The 20,385-nt window shown below is 34.9% G+C and overlaps 1 protein-coding gene across 1 annotated transcript; it reads right to left on the minus strand.

The window, feature by feature from the left end:
* Positions 1-387: 387 nt before the first annotated feature.
* On the minus strand, positions 388-20,381 carry rmi1 (RMI1, RecQ mediated genome instability 1, homolog (S. cerevisiae)). The gene is made up of 2 exons (XM_028802413.2): positions 20,109-20,381; positions 388-2,696 (listed from the first exon to the last, which is right to left on the minus strand). Exon 2 carries the CDS (start codon positions 2,649-2,651, stop codon positions 864-866), a length of 1,788 nt encoding a protein of 595 aa, XP_028658246.1. The 5' UTR covers positions 2,652-2,696; positions 20,109-20,381; the 3' UTR covers positions 388-863.
* Positions 20,382-20,385: the final 4 nt, after the last annotated feature.

Consider the following 20,385-nt stretch of genomic DNA (forward strand, 5'->3'; position numbering starts at 1 on the left):
CATACTTATACACCTCCCCTTCTTCAATAGGTTTCTATTGCAGGGTCCTCTGTAATCTGCTTTCCTCAATCACACCCAAGTCTATCATTTTCTACCACCAGTTTTTGCTCCCTCTGTGTGTCCCTCCAAGAAGTCTTTGTTCAGCTTTAGTTGAAATATCAATTGTAATTCTCCTCCGCAGATGAGATTTAAAATGATGTAATTATTGGAGTTCCTGTGTCCAAGTTGTAGACCAAACATCCCATGATCATTTGTCATCACAAACTCCTGATCTACTAATGTTCAAATGCCTCTTGAAGACCAATGTTTCCACTAAGCACATTTGTACTACATAAGCTTTCCTCTGAATATCTACAGTATAGCTTGTATAGAATATATATTAACTATCCTTTTGTTATGCTGATAGTTTATCATCTAGTCAGTGGGGAAACATCAGAAATAAGGGTATTTGAATGTTGTTGATTATTGCCTGTTAATTTGAACAATCTTGCAAATGTCCAGTATGTTATCAATTTTTGCAATGTGTGTTCTGTTAAGGATATCTACTTAACAATAACAAGGATGTTGGTATAATTTTATATTTTATTTTTCAAGACAGGTTCCAAGTTTATATAAAATGAGTTATTGACTTAAAGAAAAAAACATATTCAATACAATATTCAGGCAGTGAAAAATTAAACAATCCATAAACATTACAGATTATATTAAATGTACTGTACAAGGTTCAAGCACACTTGTTTGCTGACACTGCAATAATTCTTAAAAGAATACTCTGAAAAGTACATTTAACAAACATAATTTTGTGAATAAGACAAACTACAGTTACATATATATGACACAGAATTAAACAAATTTTCCAAAATTTAAATGTCATTTTGGCCTTTCACACGTAGTTTCAAGACACTAAAAGTCTCCAAAGTAATATCTTCTAATGACAACAAAACTGCTTTGGAATACAAGGGGTTATATTCAATAACCATTATGCCACAAAGATCTGTAAGCTTTTGCTGGCACCTTTGTAGCCCCTCAGTGACATTTTTACGCTGAATGGGATCCTTTTTTAAAACTTTGGTTTCTGCTACTGTGTATCCAATTAAGTCAACAAGGACTTCATTAGAAATTTCAACATCTAAATATGATGTACCATCTGAAATTTTGGCTTTTATATTCCAGCTCGTAGTCTTACTTGACAGACTTGATAAAAGGGTAATAATGAATGCTTTAACTTTTACAGTTCTAACAGCCATATGATTTTCAGACAGTAATTCACACAAGTAAGTGAATGGTTGAGAGCTTCTGCCATTGTTAAGGATGTTTTGACTTCTTTTTTTGGCATCTAGATTGGAACTTCTAGGTAGAGGAAAAACAGAACCACTAACCTGCTGGACTTTAGCCTCTGTATTGAATGTGGTGTTTTCAACTGGACTTTGGGCATTTGACAGTGTGGTACCAGTCCTGTTGGCTTTGTTGTCTGGTGTTCCCTTGGATGATTGAGCAACAGCAGGATATGTATGAGCCCTAAACATACCAATCCCATTTTCTCCAAAGGACTTACTTGCAGAACTAGATTTATTCATAGTATGTGCTAATGAATTCACAGAGGACTTCACATCAACATTATGAATTTCTTGAAGAGATACTTCATCAAACTGATCTTGGTCATCTTCTTGAAATATTACATCTTCCAACTCTTCAACTGGAAAGTCATCATCCTCAAACTCTACCTGTTCTTGGTGATCTGTTGCTATCAAAAGGTCTCTTGAACCAGCTCTCTGAGTAAGGCTGTTGGGATGTCTATTCTGATCAACTGAGGATTCAGGCAATGAGCTGGGATGTTCACTTCTGCTGCCATATCCACTGTCTAGTACCATTTCATTGAGCATTATGTCATCGTCTGTTTCTAGACTAGCAAGCAATTCTTCATCAGAAGGTCCAACCAATTGGTCAAAACCATCATTGGTGTTTGCCACTTGCTGATTCTGGGCATGTGCATTCTCAATATCATCAACTGGTTTACCCAGCAATTTGCACAGCAATTTTGCCTGGAAAAATTCTTTTCGAAGGGCATCTACTTCACCACCCAATACTTTCAAATTGTCTGGTTTAAGAAGAAGAACACCAAGACGACACATAATTTTCCCCTGTAGCAGTATTTTGGTTCCCGGGTGGAGCTCAGTGTGAAGGCAAGAAATATGCTGATACTCCATTCCTTGAAGGTGCTGAACACCATCTGTCAACTGAAGCATCAACAAACGTGAAGGTTTCATTTCCCATGGCTTTTGAGATGGCTGTGTAGCAGCAGAAACATTTTCATTTGTACAGTCTTTTCCTGTAAGTTTCTGAAGTTGTGAGTATGCTGGCTGGCTCACATCAACCAAAGAATCTATCTGTATACAGTATAACCCATTTATTTCTGTTTTCTCTGCCTTCCCAAGATTATGTGGCAAAACAGAATGATCCAAGTCTCTAAGGTCAGTAAGAAGCCACTGTTCAAACACCATTTTATTAATCTGGGCTTGTGTTAAATTCACACCTGAATTTTCTTGGTGAATCCAAAGGATACAAGCATCCAGCCACTGCGTAGGAACACTTATATGCCATGTAGCCTGCAGCCATATCCCTACTCTACTTGCAGTGGCTGATGAATTCATTTTTTATTTGTCTTGAAAGGAGACTTTCTGGAGTAAAACAAAAGTCTAGAGGAGAAAAAAAACAATATTAAAGAGAATGTCAAAAAAGGAAAAAGTATATGATCTATAATTGTAGATTATAACAAGAAGAAGAAGTCATAATCAGGGATTGCAAGAAGCACATATTTAGTTTAAAAATCCTGCAGATCATTTAAATAAAAAATGGGAAAATCCAGCTGTTTTCCAGAGAAGTAGTCATGATGGATTACTTGTAAGCTTATGTTATTAGAAATGACTGTCACTGTTAAAGGAACCCTGACAGCCCCTAGGGAAAAAGAATCATTAAAGTGATTCAACTAGTTTAAAAGTATTACGTCTAAGTGCTTTTCGTGCAGTTTTGCACCTGATATCTTTGATATAACTTAACTGCATTTATAGGATTTTGCAATATATAGAGAGCTAAACCTCAATGAGCCAATATTTCAATAAGTAACTCTGAATGGAAGAATAAGCGATAACATATGCTCCTGGATAATCACTAGTCCCTGGCACCACTAAAACAGTGAAAGTTTAAGTTTGAGAAAGAATTAGCAGTGTCCATGGTTGGGGAGCAAACCACTCAAATAGAGATGATAGCATTTCCAACAATTATATATAATATTCAGAAAATAAAAGGTAGTTTTTACCCGTACAAGTCTGAGACATGTGTCTGGCTTTGATACAGATGGCTGCTTCTGTAACTTGCAGTTGTACAGTCCTGATACAGAGGTCATCATGACCTTTAACGTCAAGCTGCACTATCTTCATCTCATTACATCAGAAACTGATTTAATGCAAATCGAAACATTTTCTTATGTGCAGCTGTTCCTGAAAGCATATTAAGAAGCTATGGGTTGTAGTGCAGGGTTTCATAGAATGCAACCATTTTTTAATTACCAGTACTTAATAGCACTGCAATTGCATGAAGTTATTTACAATTGTGTTTTTACACTGAAAGCTGTCCAACTGGTGTCTATGTAGCTGAACTTGATATTTACTTATTTTCTTTTTTCCCCCTTAACCAGCGTGAGGAAGCACAAAACATACACAATCATACCCATCTTGATAAGAGTCATCAACCACCATTGACATGGGAACAAAATATCCTATGTACACCACCTAAGACAAATAAGGAAACTGGGGGGTAAAATATTTGTCCTTTATTAATATAATAAGTTAATGCCACAACAAAGAAGCAAATATAGTGAAAAACAGCACAACTATTAAAACACAACAAACCAATTAGACTATTTACAAAGTAAAAACACAAATCTACAGCATTAAAAATGCAACAGTATGACCAGTGACATTTAACCTAAGAAGCAACTTAAACTCAAATATCTTTTGTAGAAACGGTACCACAATTTGTGTTGTTTTTGAGAATTGTTTGCTAAACTGTTTGCCTCATTTTTACTTTCTCCTATACATAGTGTAGAGAAAGTATAGGAAAAGTGAAAAAATTCGACCTCAAGATTATGATGATTCTTGATGTTTTAGACCTTCCCGAGTCTGAAAATACCATTTTTGAAATTATGTCTGTCTGTGTGTAAACACAATAACTTGAAAACGCTTTGACCTAGGTCAATTAGATTTCATACACCTGATTTACATCAAAAATAAGGATAACCTACCAACTTTTGGGCCACTTCCGGCAACCAGAAGTGGCACTTTAACTGAATACTTTCACGAATTTTCAAGTAAACTAGGGTTATAACTAGAGATACAGTATATGATTCAAATTTTGTATATATATTTATAATGATAAAAAGCACACAGATATGAAATTTGAGAAAAATTACTCAACCAGAAGTAGTATTTTATTTAAACAACCATCTGAATTTTTTGTATCATGGAAATATGTGTACATGATATTAAAAACTGTATTCAATATAACAGATATTCTTTCAATAAATATTATTGATTTTATTTTAATTATTACATAATCAGTTTAACAATAACATGTAAACATTGAACATACCATGTAAATTTAAAGATGTAATGGGAACAATAAGCTGCTACGTCCCCGTCACATTCCCGATAATATATTTAATTTGATTTTTTTTTTTAATTTCCACCATCATTATAATTAAATATAGCTAAATGCAGTTTTACCTATAGAAATTTATTGCAACAAATATTATATAATAATAACACTTTTTCTATGTTTTTAGGTGATTATAACTCTTTTTACTTTGCATGTAATCTAGGTAATGCATATGTAATCATGAAAAAATTCCAACACCATTTTCAACCTCCCTAAGTGCAAAAAATATCATTGTAATATAAAGTTTGATCATAAAGTGTTATGATGAGAAACAAAGAGATATGATATTTGAGAAATATTGCGCAACTAAAAGTGGTTCTGATGACCTTTACCTCTATTTCAGTATACAGTATGAGAAAGCCAAATTTTCTTTGATATGTCTGAAAATGAATAGCTTGTCTGCGGTGGGTTGGCACCCTGCCCAGGATTGTTTCCTGCCTTGTGCCCTGTGTTGGCTGGGATTGGCTCCAGCAGACCCCCGTGACCCTGTGTTCGGATTCAGCGGGTTAGAAAATGGATGGATGGATGGATGAATAGCTTGTGTGATACTGGCCTATTCAACACATGCACATGTTGCTGTTGATTTTACTAGTTAAAAAAAATTACTTGAGGGATGTTCTAACTAAATAACTATTCATTCAAAATCTGTACTAACCCCTACTCTCTCTTCTGTTTCCTTTTCCGGTGTCCTGTTGGTGGTGGCGTGTGCCACCACCATCTACCCAAAGCACCATGATGTTCCAACAATGATGGATGGATTAAAAGCCAGAAATCTGTATGACCATCAGCATCAAGTGACTCCGTGAAAAACCCGAACTACAAAGAGGACTATTTCATTTATGTTAGGTAGAATGCCCAAAGGGGACTGGGCGGTCTCGTGGCCTGGAACCCCTACAGATTTTATTTTTTTCTCCAGCCTTCTGGAGTTTTTTTTTTGTTTTTTCTGTCCACCCTGGCCATCGGACCTTACTCCTTTCTATGTTAATTAATGTTGTCTTATTTTAATTTCTTATTTTGTCTTTTATTTTTCTTCTCTCCATTATGTAAAGCACTTTGAGCTACTTTTTGTATGAAAATGTGCTATATAAATAAATGTTGTTGTTGTTGTTCAAAAATTTTGATCAGGAGTTTCACCATTTTATTTAAGCTTTGTAAAATTATAGCAAACATTCATAGTTTTTTTCTGCAATATGTTATGGAACAAAACTTGTACAATGGTTTATTCATTTTTGTGGTCTCAGAATTACCAGTTGCTCAAAATGTTCTAGCCTCTGTATTTCCTTGTCCTGCCCCAATTAAAAAAAAAAAAAAAATGAAATATATGCCCTGTATTATTGCTACTGTAATTTTATCCAATTATTGCGTGAGTCCAGAAATAGAAATACACTCTACAAGTATGCTTGGAGAGTGCTATGAAATAACCAATCAATCAGCTGCAGGTTTCAACAGTTTCATTATTTAGAATCGACATGCAGGTTAGGTGAATTGGTGTTGCTAAACTGGCCCTAGTGTTTGTGTTCACCCTTTGATAGGCCAGTGCACTGTCCAGGGATTGTTCTTGACTTATGCCAGATAATTGCTTGGATAGGATCCAACTGCCCCACAACCCTGCCTTGGATAAGTGGGTTAGGAAAACTAATGGGTAGATGGATCATTTAGTACCCTGCAGTTAAAAAAGCGGACAAGCTAGGTTGAATGACAGAATAGGGGAAAAAAGAAAATGTTTCCTTGAGTATCTAATCTGCTCTATACAACATTTTCATTCCAATGCAAAGCTTGCAAGTTGGTATTTTAAAACCTCCGCAATGATGAAACACTTGTGTGACTCAGCTGATGATGCAAGCTTAAACAGAAATGCAGATAAGACAGCTTTAAAGATGCTACTGCATATATGCTTTTTTTTAATGGCAGCACAATCTAATTGATATATAAATTTTGTAGTACAGCTAAAAGCAAAGAAAAAAACTTTACATTTCTCACAGTCATTTTTGAAGATGAAGAAGAAAATGTTAAGAAATTTTCAGTAAATGTTATTTAAAAATTAAAGTACACATAACACATATGAATATAGTATGAGAGTGACTGAGATACAGTATTCAAACAAAAACAATTACTGTGGCAAAGGATGGTGTTGATATAAGGTGTATTCTGGGCAACCACCCAAACATAAATAACAATAATTTGATTATACCATACATGTTGAATACTTTAAAACAAAACAATATCTGTTTTTACAAATGAACTTAAGAGAAAAATATAAGACTATTTTTCTTTAAGTATTATTAAGTAACTAATATTTCTAGAACATACAAATAATAAACAAAGCACACAACAGCAAATGTCAGATATCTGTCAAACTTACCTATGGTCAAAGTTGACCTGAAAAATCTTGTTTCAAAAACAGTTTTAGAGAGCTGTTATACTGTAAGTTAAAGTATCCCAAATGTCAGTTTTTACTACTTCTCATGGCAATGGTATTATGAAGTTTGTTTAAACAGAACTAATGAACACTATTTTTCAATAGTTGAAAATAAAATACTGGTTAATGAATTTATTAAAAATGGAAGATAAATGAAGTAATCTAAAGTCATATTATATGATTCTTTCTAAAACATACTATACATTCCGTCCATATAAAATTCGCCCATTTGTTATTAAAGGTTAGGCAATTCCCGCCAATCAAAAACTGACTTTAAAATCTGATATGATATGCACCTGCATTCCTGCTTACCAACCTGTTTTCACAATTGCTACTACTCCTTGTTCAAATCTTTAAACCCTTCTTTAATTAAATTTATTGTTTTCTCATTTCTTCCTTTATAGGAAAACCTGACAGTGATTGTTTCTTTGAATTAATTTAGTAAAGATGCTGGTTTATTGTACACGATGATTTTACCCCTGCACTAATTTCTAAAAACTTTCAAAATAATAATTAGATGAGGTTAAATAATCATGAATTTCCTTGCACTTTATTTTAGAATTTACATTAAAAATCCAATTAAAACAAGTGGTTGCAGGAAGGGCTTGGTAATACGTATTGTCATCAGTTTGCAGAATATTTAATGTCATTCATAAAAATAACAGGTTTGCAAGTGACAATGCTCTATAATTTAACAAGTACTATCAATATCTAACCAATTGGCCAAGTACAAATAAAATGAAAATACTTGATTAGTTAGTTTATGCAGGATATAAATGTTTATTCTTTTGTTGTAGTAATTAAAATTCCTCAAGCCATTTCATTTTTCCTTATGGAAGGGACAGCACAGTTACCATGATAATAAATACCAGAGCAGACAAATTTATAACATATTAATGACACTATGAAATCGAGTGATGTTTAGCCTGGAGTTTTAAAAAACTGCATTTGAAAGCCAGACGTACTAATAAACAACAATGTAAGATACATAGAGATGGTGATAGTTCTGATATCCTAAGGGAGATTTTTAATGTAATCAGTTTAAATTACATAATACAGAAGAGAGCAATGAAAATCTAAGGGAAATTAAAAGATGTTATTATATTGTATATTTTTGTATATGAATCAAAAACAAGACTGAAAAAAAAGGAATGCAGATGGGTCTCAAACCACAATGTTGCTCTACAATTGCTGTATAACAGCACAAAGATGGTTCTTTCCCAACTTAAATGTGAAACATCATTGCAGTTTTATGTCAAATTATTTTTTGAAGCTACGAGACTGATCAACTGGTGAAAACTGCAACAAGCCAAGAATTCCTTATTAGTCACTCATTCAATTATTGACATGTACCTTTGTATACAGAGAGATATTACATTAGAATATTATGGAATGGTTTTCAGATATAGTTTGGAATTGTTACCCAGTTTAAAAGTACAGTGTGGCACACTTGAAACTTGACAACAAGAAGCAGAGAAAAAAGCAATCAAGTAAAGCATTAATTTTGATATACAGTAGTATTTTTTTTAAATATCACATTTTATAAGCGTCCCAACACACCCACTTGCTGTGACCAGTTACAATAAATCTTTTAGAACTGCTTGTTAGAAACTATCTAATCATATCAAAAAGCTGCTTTGTGAAAAAGGAATACTGCCAGAAAGTTGTTTGTCCCCCAAAGAAATTCCACCTGTCAACTTTTTCTTCAATGTCTCCATTTACAAACATCAGTCTTAAGTACAACTGAAAAGTCTGTGGCTTTCGACAGCAAAAAATGTTCTAAAGAGAACTTCCAGCTACAAAAAACAAAACACCAGTGTCTCAAATGAAACACCATATCCAAAAGCAAGTAAACTCTCTGAACAAATTAGGCTATGAAATACAGTTGGACCAAATATTCAATATATTCTATAATTTATAAAATTTATTTTTCATGAATAACAGTTATATTACTACATGATCAGCCATTCTGTGAGGAAATGATGCTCTAATACCCTACAAAGTTGGAAATCCAAGTTGAACGAAACTACCCAAATTCTCTGAAGTTGTGACATAAACATTGATCAGTCACCTCCGTCAAGAATATAAAATAAAAACATAACCTGTTCATCCAGAAATGATGTTTTTGCATTTTCATTGTATTTGTACCAATACAATGTACTTTTACAAGTAATACATTTAGTTTATGCTGTATCCTTCTGATTTTTTTTAGTTTTACAAAACATGTTTAAGGAACCTACTGCAAAACAACTGATGTTTCTTAATGAATTATAAAAGACAGTGGCTCTGATTAATGGATTGACCATTTTCGACCATTGCACAGAAACAGCCTTGATGGGAGAGTCTGGAAAAAAATCCGTATCATTGGTCATACACTGCATGCAAAACAAAACATACTGGCAACTGCAGGTATGGAGTGGAAAATCTGCATACCAAACAGAAATTTCCATTGTCATGATTTTATGTAGTGCAAAATTAATAAAAAAGGTAGATCCTATTCTGGCAGCACAGAACAGAATTCCAAAACTAACAAAATGGTTTGCAGTTCAGAAGGCTGAGGCTTAAAATGAAGAAAATAAATATCCTTCAGGAGAGCATGGAACTTAGCACTACCACTTCAAAGATACAGATATAGTCTCATATCTAGCTGCAATCCTCCATGTATCTGCAGGGGTTTTCCTCCCACATTCCAATCTCATGTATGTTTGAATAACTGGCATGTCTAAATGGACTTAGTGAGAGTTAGTTGGTCCTATGTTGGATTGGCACATTATCCATGGATGGTTCCTAAGTTGTGCTTAATGCTGTCAGGATACTGTACATTCTTGAATTCCAGGACTCTGAAACTGATAAACAGTGGTGCATTTTTTTATCTAACATGTTTGAGTAAAAAAAAAGTAAAGGAGAATTCATTTAAAACGATTGTTATTATAGATGTGTTCAGCAAAGTACACCTAGGACAAATCTGTTTCTTAACGGATATAATTTTATCTTTTACTATTTTCTGTGATATAAGGCTGTTAAATCTGAATATAGAATTAGTAACATGGTATAGAATTACAGGGTGTTCCAAAAGTCACTATACACTACCTTATTTCTATTTCGTTCCAGGTATCATTCGGAAAGACTTAAGCCATCAGCATATGACAACTTAGGCTTTGCAGTTTTTGTAAGCGTATCATTCCCTTAACCATGGCGCCCTTCCCCACTTTGCCAGGTTAGTCACAGATTTCATGAACATCAAGTTTCCTGACTGATGAATCATTCGAAGGGGTCCCCTCGAATGGGCTCCATGCTCCCCTGACCTTACGCCTTGTGACATTTTTTTTGTGGGGCCACACTATATCAAAAGCAAGGTGTATGCCACTAAGCCCTGTAACCTGTCAAAGCTTGAGGAAAGAATCTGCACAGCCTGCAGCAAGGTCGGGGAAGAGATGCTGCAAAACGTCAGAGACTTGCGTCCGAAGGTTGCTGAATGTTGTTGAAAACGGAGGTGCTCATGTGGAGGTATACAACTAGTCTTCAAGGTGTTGGAATGTGATTGCAAGCCTAGCAGGCAAAACTGCAACGACTCCTTTGTTGATGCTAGATATATTAATAAACTCAGTTTCTTGTGTTAATTTTTAAGAATTTATTAAAAGTGTATACAATAATCCCTCCTCCATCGCGGGGGTTGCGTTCCAGAGCCACCCGCGAAGTAAGAAAATCCGCGAAGTAGAAACCATATGTTTATATGGTTATTTTTATATTGTCATGCTTGGGTCATAGATTTGCGCAGAAACACAGGAGGTTGTAGAGAGACAGGAACGTTATTCAAACACTGCAAACAAACATTTGTCTCTTTTTCAAAAGTTTAAACTGTGCTCCATGACAAGACAGAGATGACAGTTCCATCTCACAATTAAAAGAATGCAAACATATCTTCCTCTTCAAAGGTCACATAGATAGAGAAAAGCAAACAAATCAATAGGGCTGTTTGGCTTTTAAGTATGCGAAGCACCGCGGCATAAAGCTGTTGAAGGCGGCAGCTCACACCCCCTCCGTCAGGAGCAGACAAAGAGAGAGAGAGAGAGAGAGATAGAGACAGAGTTTGTTTTTCAATCAAAAATCAATACGTGCCCTTCGAGCTTTTAAGTATGCGAAGCACCGTGCAGCATGTCGTTTCAGGAAGCAGCTGCACAAAAGATAGCAACGTGAAGATAATCTTTCAGCATTTTTAGACGAGCGTCCGTATCGTCTAGGTGTGCGAACAGCCCCCCTGCTCAATCCCCCTACATCAGGATCAGAGAAAGTCAGCGCAAGAGAGAGAGAAAAGTAAGCTGGGTAGCTTCTCAGCCATCTGCCAATAGCGTCCCTTGTATGAAATCAACTGGGCAAACCAACTGAGGAAGCATGTACCAGAAATTAAAAGACCCATTGTCCGCAGAAATCCGCGAACCAGCAAAAAATCCGCGATATATATTTAAATATGTGTTGTGATGTGAGATTTTACATATTATTTGATGAATATTTTTGTATGTCTTTATTTGATTTTTAGGCAAAGCAATGTAATTTAGTGTTTACCCCCCCCCCTTTTAGGAATGGGTCTGTTTGAATTTTACGACAGATTTGGGGGATGTGTGTTTTAAACCAGTTTGGCAAGTGTTTCTTTGCTAAAGTCATTTCTACCCCCGCAAATGGGCTAAGGTGTACTTTAACATATGGTTTGGGGGCAGGTGTTAAGATGTTCTATTTCCCCCATTGGTATGAAGTATGGCTGTTTGGAATTGGCTTGGTTCAGAGGCCTTTAAGTACCATGATGTCCTATTGGCTCTCGGGATTGGACAGAACATCTATAAATGTATGTGTTTAACCTCAGTATCTCTCTCTTACCAACCAGCATATGATGAAGAAGCATCTCTCTTGCTAACCTGAAGAGAACACAATGAACAGCACAGCTCAGCAGCCATTTTGAACAGACATGTGGCTGAAAGCTGAGCATCAATGATGCCTTAACTAGAGACATTTAAGTAACCAGAAGTCTGTGTGCCACCTGAACTACATATCATCATTTAATCAGGTTGTATGGTTGCCAATATTCAAATGTACTTTGCATTTTGCTATTATTTATGAATATTATCAATAATACTAATACATTGTTTAAACTGTAACTTAACTTCTGCTTGTCTTTTACTATTTCTAATTGCCTAAGGTTATAGATATAGAAGGGAAGGTGGGGATAAGTTATATACAATAATACCTTATAAACAGTGGTAAGTCTGTGAGATTAGGCATTCTAAGGCTACATATTAATAATACAATAGGGGAAAGTAGAGCAATATATATATTACTCTACCAAGACAAAACAATTGGCGTAGTCCGGCAGGATTTTGCGGTAACCATTGTTTTGCACCTTTTCAGACAAAACAATATGCTTACATATAAAATCTGCGATGGAGTGAAGCCGCGAAAGGCGAAGCGCGATATATCGAGGGATCACTGTAGTGACTTTTGGGACACCCTATACATCAAAACATTTTGGGTCTTCTTCCGAGCACCATTGGAACTGACTAGGAAATGAAAAGTGTACCACATAGCCTAGAAAACTGAAATGATATCCACAAATTCTTGGCCTCCAAACAATATCTTTCAGAGTTGCAGCACCTCGACGTCAGTGCAGTTTTTGGACATGACTTCCACTCAGTTTTAGGATTACTGTTTAAGAGCATAAGTTTGTATACACAGGAAGAAACCTTTCTACAAATAAAAAGAAAACATCAAATGGTGAAGTATTTACAGGGGGCTATGCGTTCAGTTAAACATACAACAGTTAAAGCTGTTAGCAACATAAGTGCGGAGCTAACATATTACATGAGGAATAATGTTTGGCTCAAAAAATAGATGATATTGCTCATTGGGCAACAACTGCTTTGAAAGACCATCAAAGGTCTTACTAGCTCCGATGGGAGGATGGAAAAACAAGAGACCCTCTAGAGTTTCTCAGAAAACAAGAAAGTGAGCTCACCAAATCTTAGGAAAACGTCCAGTCATCAGATGACACCAAGATTAAGATTTCTGGGTAAAATTGAAAGCACTGTGTGTAATTTTAAGTTTGCACCACACGTGGCTCAAGAAACATTACCACTTCTGTAAAGTATAGTGGATACAGCAACATACTATAAGGTGCTTTCAATCACAAGGAATTAGACGGCTTGTTAGAGCTGAAGGAAAAATGGGAGGCAGCATAAAAAACAAACCAGAAATAAACAGATTATTAATCTTTCAGTACAAATCAAAATCGAACCATGCTTTCTAATGTGCCTCAACAAGGTTTAGCACATTTTACACAAAAGTTCATCTGCTACTCACAATAAATTATCTCTATGATCTCTACATACACATTGACATTGAGTCCTCTGCTTGTTTTCTATGTGCAATAAACTGCTTACAAATCGCCCTAAACTATAACTAGCAACATTCTCAAATCCAATTAATCCAATGATGTAATACACAGTTGTTTAGTAAATAATTAAACACTCACTGGAAGATTCCAAGATCATTCACATTGTCACTGGCATGTTCTTTGATACACTGTATGTAAACGACCCTATACCTTCTACTCTGCTGCATTCAGAAACACTTTCTCTCGGTTATGCTCACTGTTTTTCAGGTAAAAGGAACTTTATTTTCATATTTATAATTTTGCAATTATTTAGTGATTACTACAACTATAATACCTGTGATTATGAAGTATGTTACTGAAAGGAAAAAAACACTAAACCCAAACTGTCTAATAAACAAGAATATGTTTATAAATTACTTTTTAAACTTCTAAAATATTACTAAACACATGGATGCAAAAGAAATGTGTATGTTTTATCTGTCCATCCTTATTCTAGCCTGTTTGATGTAGTTGAGAGGAATAAGGAGTCAGAGACTACACAATGGGAGTAAAGCAGAAACCACCCATGGACAGGGCACCAGTTTTGTCACAAAAGAAATCCTAAAAACATGTATGCATACAATTTACAGTTGGCAATTATAATATTTCAGTAATAAACCAAAGAACAGCTGACCAATTCATAAAACACACTTAAATTACCCTACAGTTAAAACATAAATAAGTATTTTAACTGAATTAAATTACTAAATACATTGAAGAACATTGCACAATACTACATTTCATAGTATTAAAATTTGAACCAACACACACCAAACATACATTTGTACTGGAACAATTTAGGTAACATTGACATCATTGGGAAGAATACTGTGGCTTCAAGAGAAAAATTCACACAGACAAGGAGCATACAGTATGTGCAAACTCCAAAAAAACAGTGACTGAATTGGGACTTTCACATTGCCTCCTAAAGTTAACCACTGCAGAGTTAACTGATAACTGACCTATGACAAACAACTAATTGTAACAGAATTAACTGATAAATACAAAATTATTACTAAACTGAAGCATACTGCAAAGCAGAATGCACTAAATTAAGACAAGAAGGTGTGACATCTAATTCAAACCTGGCAAGATAAAAATGTTTGGAGGCTATCAACAAGTCACTAGGTCCACTGCTGGATTTCACAGATGCACATTCAGGACAAAGCTATGTTAGTGTCACCCTTGTGAAGCCAGTTCTTCACCTTGTTAACACTTCCAATGTTACTAATGCAAGAGGAACAGACAGACTTGACCAAGACGTTGAAGAATGAGATGTTGGGCTATCTTAATGAGAAATATAAAGATGAAGCTACTCAGGAACTGCTAAATATGGCATCTTGTTTGGACCGCTGGTTCAAAATGGGCTTCATCAGTGCAGACAGCAAGATCAAAGTCAAGGGCCAGAGTAACATCAAAGATGATTGAATGCCAAGAGACTTCAGGCTGCAGCACTGAAGTTGAGCTCGCCCTTGCTGACACACCCCATGCAAAGAAAACCAAGAGCTCCTTGGGACTTTTCTTTAAACAAGGCCGAGCTGCAGCAAAGGGTGGTTCCTCTCTGACCCTTAGAGAAACTATGGATGCTGAATTAAAAAAGTACCAGCTAACACTTCCATCCATCCATCCATTTTCCAACCCGCTGAATCCGAACACAAGGTCACGGGGGTCTGCTGGAGCCAATCCCAGCCAACACAGGGCACAAGGCAGGAACCAATCCCAGGCAGGGTGCCAACCCACCGCAGACCAGCTAACACCTTCCATAGACAATGAAGAAGATCCAAATCATGATGCCAGCTACAAGCTCCCCATCAGAGATGATTTTCAGTGCAAGTGACAACATTCTCACTTGTCAACGTTCTTGTCTTAAGCCAGCAATGGTCGATAGACTGGTATTCTTGGCTGGAAACCTCTAAGCTAAGTAGTCTTTTAAGAAAGAAACCAGATGTTATACAATTGAGAGGCTTCATTTCATCTTCTTTAGACATGATCAACAAAAATTTTGTTTTACATTAGCACTGTTTGTTGCTAAGAGAAGTTTAAAAACTGTTTGACAGAAAGGTTCAGTGTTTATGTTTATTTATTACAAATTGATATTGTTATTTATTAGTTCAGTTTAACTTTTTAAAAGTTATTTTTTTACAAAGTATATTTAAGTTGGATTTTTGAAAACCACTCAGGGGACTGGTGTATAGCTGCTATTGTATTTTTATTATTTTGTTTAAAATTTACTGTTTTGCTGTTTACCAAAAAAGAGGTTTAATTTTGAAATAAAATGTTAAATGGCATATTTTATTACTCATGTTAATTCAATATGTGAAAGTGAGGCTTCCTTACTCCTTAGATTAATACTCTGTTTTAACTAGAGTATCCATATATCTTTTACTAAAAAAAATATCTTTTACTAAAAAAAAGGCTTCTGTCTGGCCACTCCATATAAACTCCAGATCAGGGGAGTGTTGCAATGATGGTTATCCTAATGGAAGTTTCTCCCATCTCCATACAGGTTTTTCTAGAGCTCAGCCAGAGTAACCATCAAGTTCTTGGTCAGCTCTCTCACCATGGCCCTTATTCCACAACTACTCACTTTGGCTGGGTGGTCAGCTCAAGGGAGAGCTGTGGTTATTCCAAACATCTTCCATTTAAGAATTACAGTATGTTGGGAACCTTTAAGGTCACAGGAATTCTTTCTTTCTCTAAGTTCTGACACCAGTTCTTTCAATGTTTATGGCTTGGGGTTTGCTCAGGTACACATAGTCAACTGTTGGACCTTCTATAGACTGGTATAAGCCTTTCCTCATCATGTCTAATTGGTTGAAGTGACCTCAGGTGAACTCCAAACAAGGTGTAGAAACATCTCAATGACGATCAATAGAATGGGATAAACAGATTTCAATTATCATAGTAAAGGGTCTCAATACTTGGTAATATTTCAATTATTTATTTTTAATACATCTGCAAAAATTTCTAAAACCCAGTTTTTGTTTTGTCATTTTGGAGTTTTAAGTGTTGCTTTATGTGGGGAAAAATTAGCATAAATGATTTTATCATAAGGCTGCAATATAACAAAATAAGAAAAAGTAAAGGGCCTGAATACTTTCTGTACCCACTGTAGATATAGAAAGATACATGTATATGTCGTCTGTATAATCTCAAAATGCAGTTTAATACTTGAGAACAGTCTTGGCTTGAATATGGGCATATTCATTAAATTAAAAGGGTTTCTTTTTTGTGTTTGGAACTGGTGACCCATACTATCCATTTAAATTATAAGATCGAGCTGTTTTACAACTCAGAAAATAAGTCCTTCACTTAAGGATACAACTTCCTATGGTAAATAAATGTAAAACCATGACTGTGAAAATTGACTTGGAAAAAATACCGTACTTTAATATCAGGTGACCGGCTATAATACCTGCGCACTGCCAAAAGGACGTGTCAAATTACTTTGATTAAGAAAAAAACAAAAACAAAATTGAATCCTTCCATTGGTTTCCAAACATTCAAATGAATCATTGATCACAAATATTACAAAAGCCAGTTTTGTCAAGTGTCAAAGGAGATAGCTGAAAAGCCCCAACTTTATAATCTAAACAGTAAATAAACATTTATATTAGGAGACTATATTACTTTAATGTGGGAAGTGACATTCTTCTCATCTTCTAGAACTATTTGATGGCCAGAGCGATTTCTGGTGTGCTAGGCTGGTAACACGACTTCAAAAGGGGCCCAACAGAATTAACAGGCTAATTAAAAGGGCAAGCTCAGTTATGGGACTACTCTGGACCCCCGAATGTAGTAGTGAAGGGGAGAATTCAAACAAAACTGAGCATGTAATACTTTCAGCCAATAAATTATTCAGCAGAAATGTGTCAAGATACGCTACTGAGGCTCCTTTATACCAACAGCAATATGTCTGCCGGATGCCTCACTGTAACTGTGACCATCTAGTCAGAACTTTCCTTTTTTTAATTTTCTTGCCTTATAGTTATTTTGGTGTGTGTATGTTTATGTTTTTACTTATCTACCCATTTAGGTACTTATTTATTTATTTAAAGAGCTTCTGTAAAAAGCCAAATTTTCCCCAGGGACATATAAAATTCTATCTAATCCAATTAATCAAACACGGAGTGTGATTTAATTTCCATTCTGCATGAGGGAAATGCCAATTTCTTTTTTTGATAAGATTAAAATGTGTTCTTCTAGTCTAACATATGAACAGTTTGAAAAAAAGTAACTATTGTAGGAAATAAAAAGGCATCAGTCAAGATCCATTTCATGAGCAGTTAGTTATGTCTTTACAGCAAATAAATAGGTGAGGCTTAATGACACCAAGCAAATACTTTAACCACAAGCATATCAATGACTTGCTTGAATTCAACTACATAGTTAATTATGACAAAATAGTGCAGAGAATTGACAAACAAAAACACGCACACTTTATTCAAATTATCAGTATTTTTCAATTTTGAAGAAATAAAATTTTATAGAATAAAAAGGGCAGTAATTTGAAATTTACATCAGCTTTCTTCTTCAGTTATGCATTTGACATCCTTTAATGAGATAAAAGGATATGGAGGTTTCATAACATGAACTGCTTTAAATAGTAACTATTCCGGATAACTATAACTTTTAGGAAAAAAAAAATTCAGCTGTAGCTACACATTAAATCTTTCAGAGAAGCACTCCAGTTTTCAGCCACCGTCCAAAGAAACGCCGGTTACGTGAATTTGCATTCCTAAATTGGTCTAGTGTATGTTTGTATGAGTGTGTTCATCTTGTGATGAACGGCTATCCCATCTAGGGATTTTTCCTGACTTGCACTTAGTACTTGCTGGGATAGAATGAATGACATTAAGCGCAACAACAGTTTTGCAATAAAAAAAAAAAATACAAAATAAATATAAAAAACAAAAACATTGCTGAAATATGTAGTGCATTTTAAAATTATATTGAATAATAAAACTTATTGCATAAATACTTTGATTTCCTTTATTGTTGACAAATTTTGATATACATTTTTCAGACCTGCCATCAAAATCAAATAGTACAGTAGATAAAGGGCACCCGAGTGAAAAAATAACATTTCTTTTCAACTTATTTCAATTATCTTAGTTGCAATGACTGCAAGCAAATACATCAAAGTGAAGAAATTTTAACCTACTTCCTCTTGCAGAACTACAATTGAAAAATATACAGTATTTTTCAAGCATTAACTGCTAGTTTCAGCTCAACCATAACACATGTATTAGGCTTAGGCATGGGCTTTGACTTAGCCAGTCCAAAACTTTAATTTAGCTACCTTTCAGCTATTATGATGTGTATTGATTTTGTGTTTTGGATAAAAGTCTTGATGCATGACCCACTATGATTCAGTTGACGGATGAACTGAATACAGAAAGAAATCATAAATAGTTCGGAAGGACTAAAAACTGTGAGATTTCATGACACAATTGGACAAGGAAACGCTCTACAAAACTATACTTTTCTTTAAAAAAAATAATAAGTTTCTATTTTACTTTAGGTAGCTGCCGAGTTAAAATCACAAGGTTGAAATAAAGTACAGCAGTTAATCCGAAATATGATGTAATTGTAATAGATGAACGTCCTCAGGGGATATTAACCTATCGTGAAAGCAAAGTATACCCTTACTTCTACCTAAACATATAGAATGGTAATGTCTGTCCTTAATCGAAAGTCTATGACTTGATATATTCTGGAAAAAAAGTATGTAGGCTCATTCTGGTGGGCACTTCACGAATGGTCAGAAAAGTTCATTTTAATTAAAGCACGGTCGCCCAGGACATGATATATACGTGTTCGGAATTCATAATCAAGTCTAAATCTTTGTAAGCAACGAGCAGAGAATTTACTGTTGTTTAAATCTAATGTTTCGTAGTACTTTACGTTAGTGCCGTAGGTCTGCGAGTTTCACTAGTATTTAATAAGATCTATTGAATCAGATATTATATAATGACATAATTCTTTAGCTCATTAAATCTGCACACCATAACAACAGTAGCAGCACTTTGGATTTTACAGATTTTTTTTTCTAGAGGTAAAATTACGATTTAAAGAACACCGAATGCAGCGAGTCATTATAAACACAGGTGCAGTCAGATTAGGTAAAGGTGTCTGAAAATGTGATCAGATCAACAAACAAATGATCATATATTTATGCAAAACGTTTCATTAAGTAGTAAAACACGTACTATTATTGCTATTATTAAATACTGTGCATATCAGAGCTCCATCCAAATGTTTTAAATTAATAGTTCTTCAGTTTTACCTGTGTTGATGCCACTGACGTATAAATTTACTTACAATAGCCACTTCCAAAATTGAAAAATCCCGGTAATTGATCTATGGCGGCTGCACAACTGGCCAGAAAAAGGCTAACGCAAAAAAAAAAAAACCAAAAAACTGCACCACTTACACGACAGTTACAGAAACGCGCAATATATAAACAAGGTAAAAATATATTCCTCAAAAGTAAATCTTTACAACCCGATGTTATACTACAATTATTTGAACAAGGTAGCGCAGATAACTTACTTTTCAAAACCCCGCATTTTCTGACGCCGTTAATAGGAGCGATACAAAATCTCGCGAGATAACATAACTAGATAAGGGGCGTTGTACTTTTCTATTTGTCTATTTTACTTATATTTTGGATATATTTACGCTAAAAAATTCCATCTTTTTGTGTTTAGAAGACGATGTTCGTGAGGCTTAACCAGTAAATATACATTCAAGAACGACGAAACCATGGAAAGCCAAGATAATATTCTTATTTTCAACCAAACCTAAAAATTTCACAACCTAATTTGCC

This window comes from Erpetoichthys calabaricus, chromosome 5 (genome assembly GCF_900747795.2).
Source record: "Erpetoichthys calabaricus chromosome 5, fErpCal1.3, whole genome shotgun sequence".
NCBI lineage: Eukaryota > Metazoa > Chordata > Cladistia > Polypteriformes > Polypteridae > Erpetoichthys > Erpetoichthys calabaricus.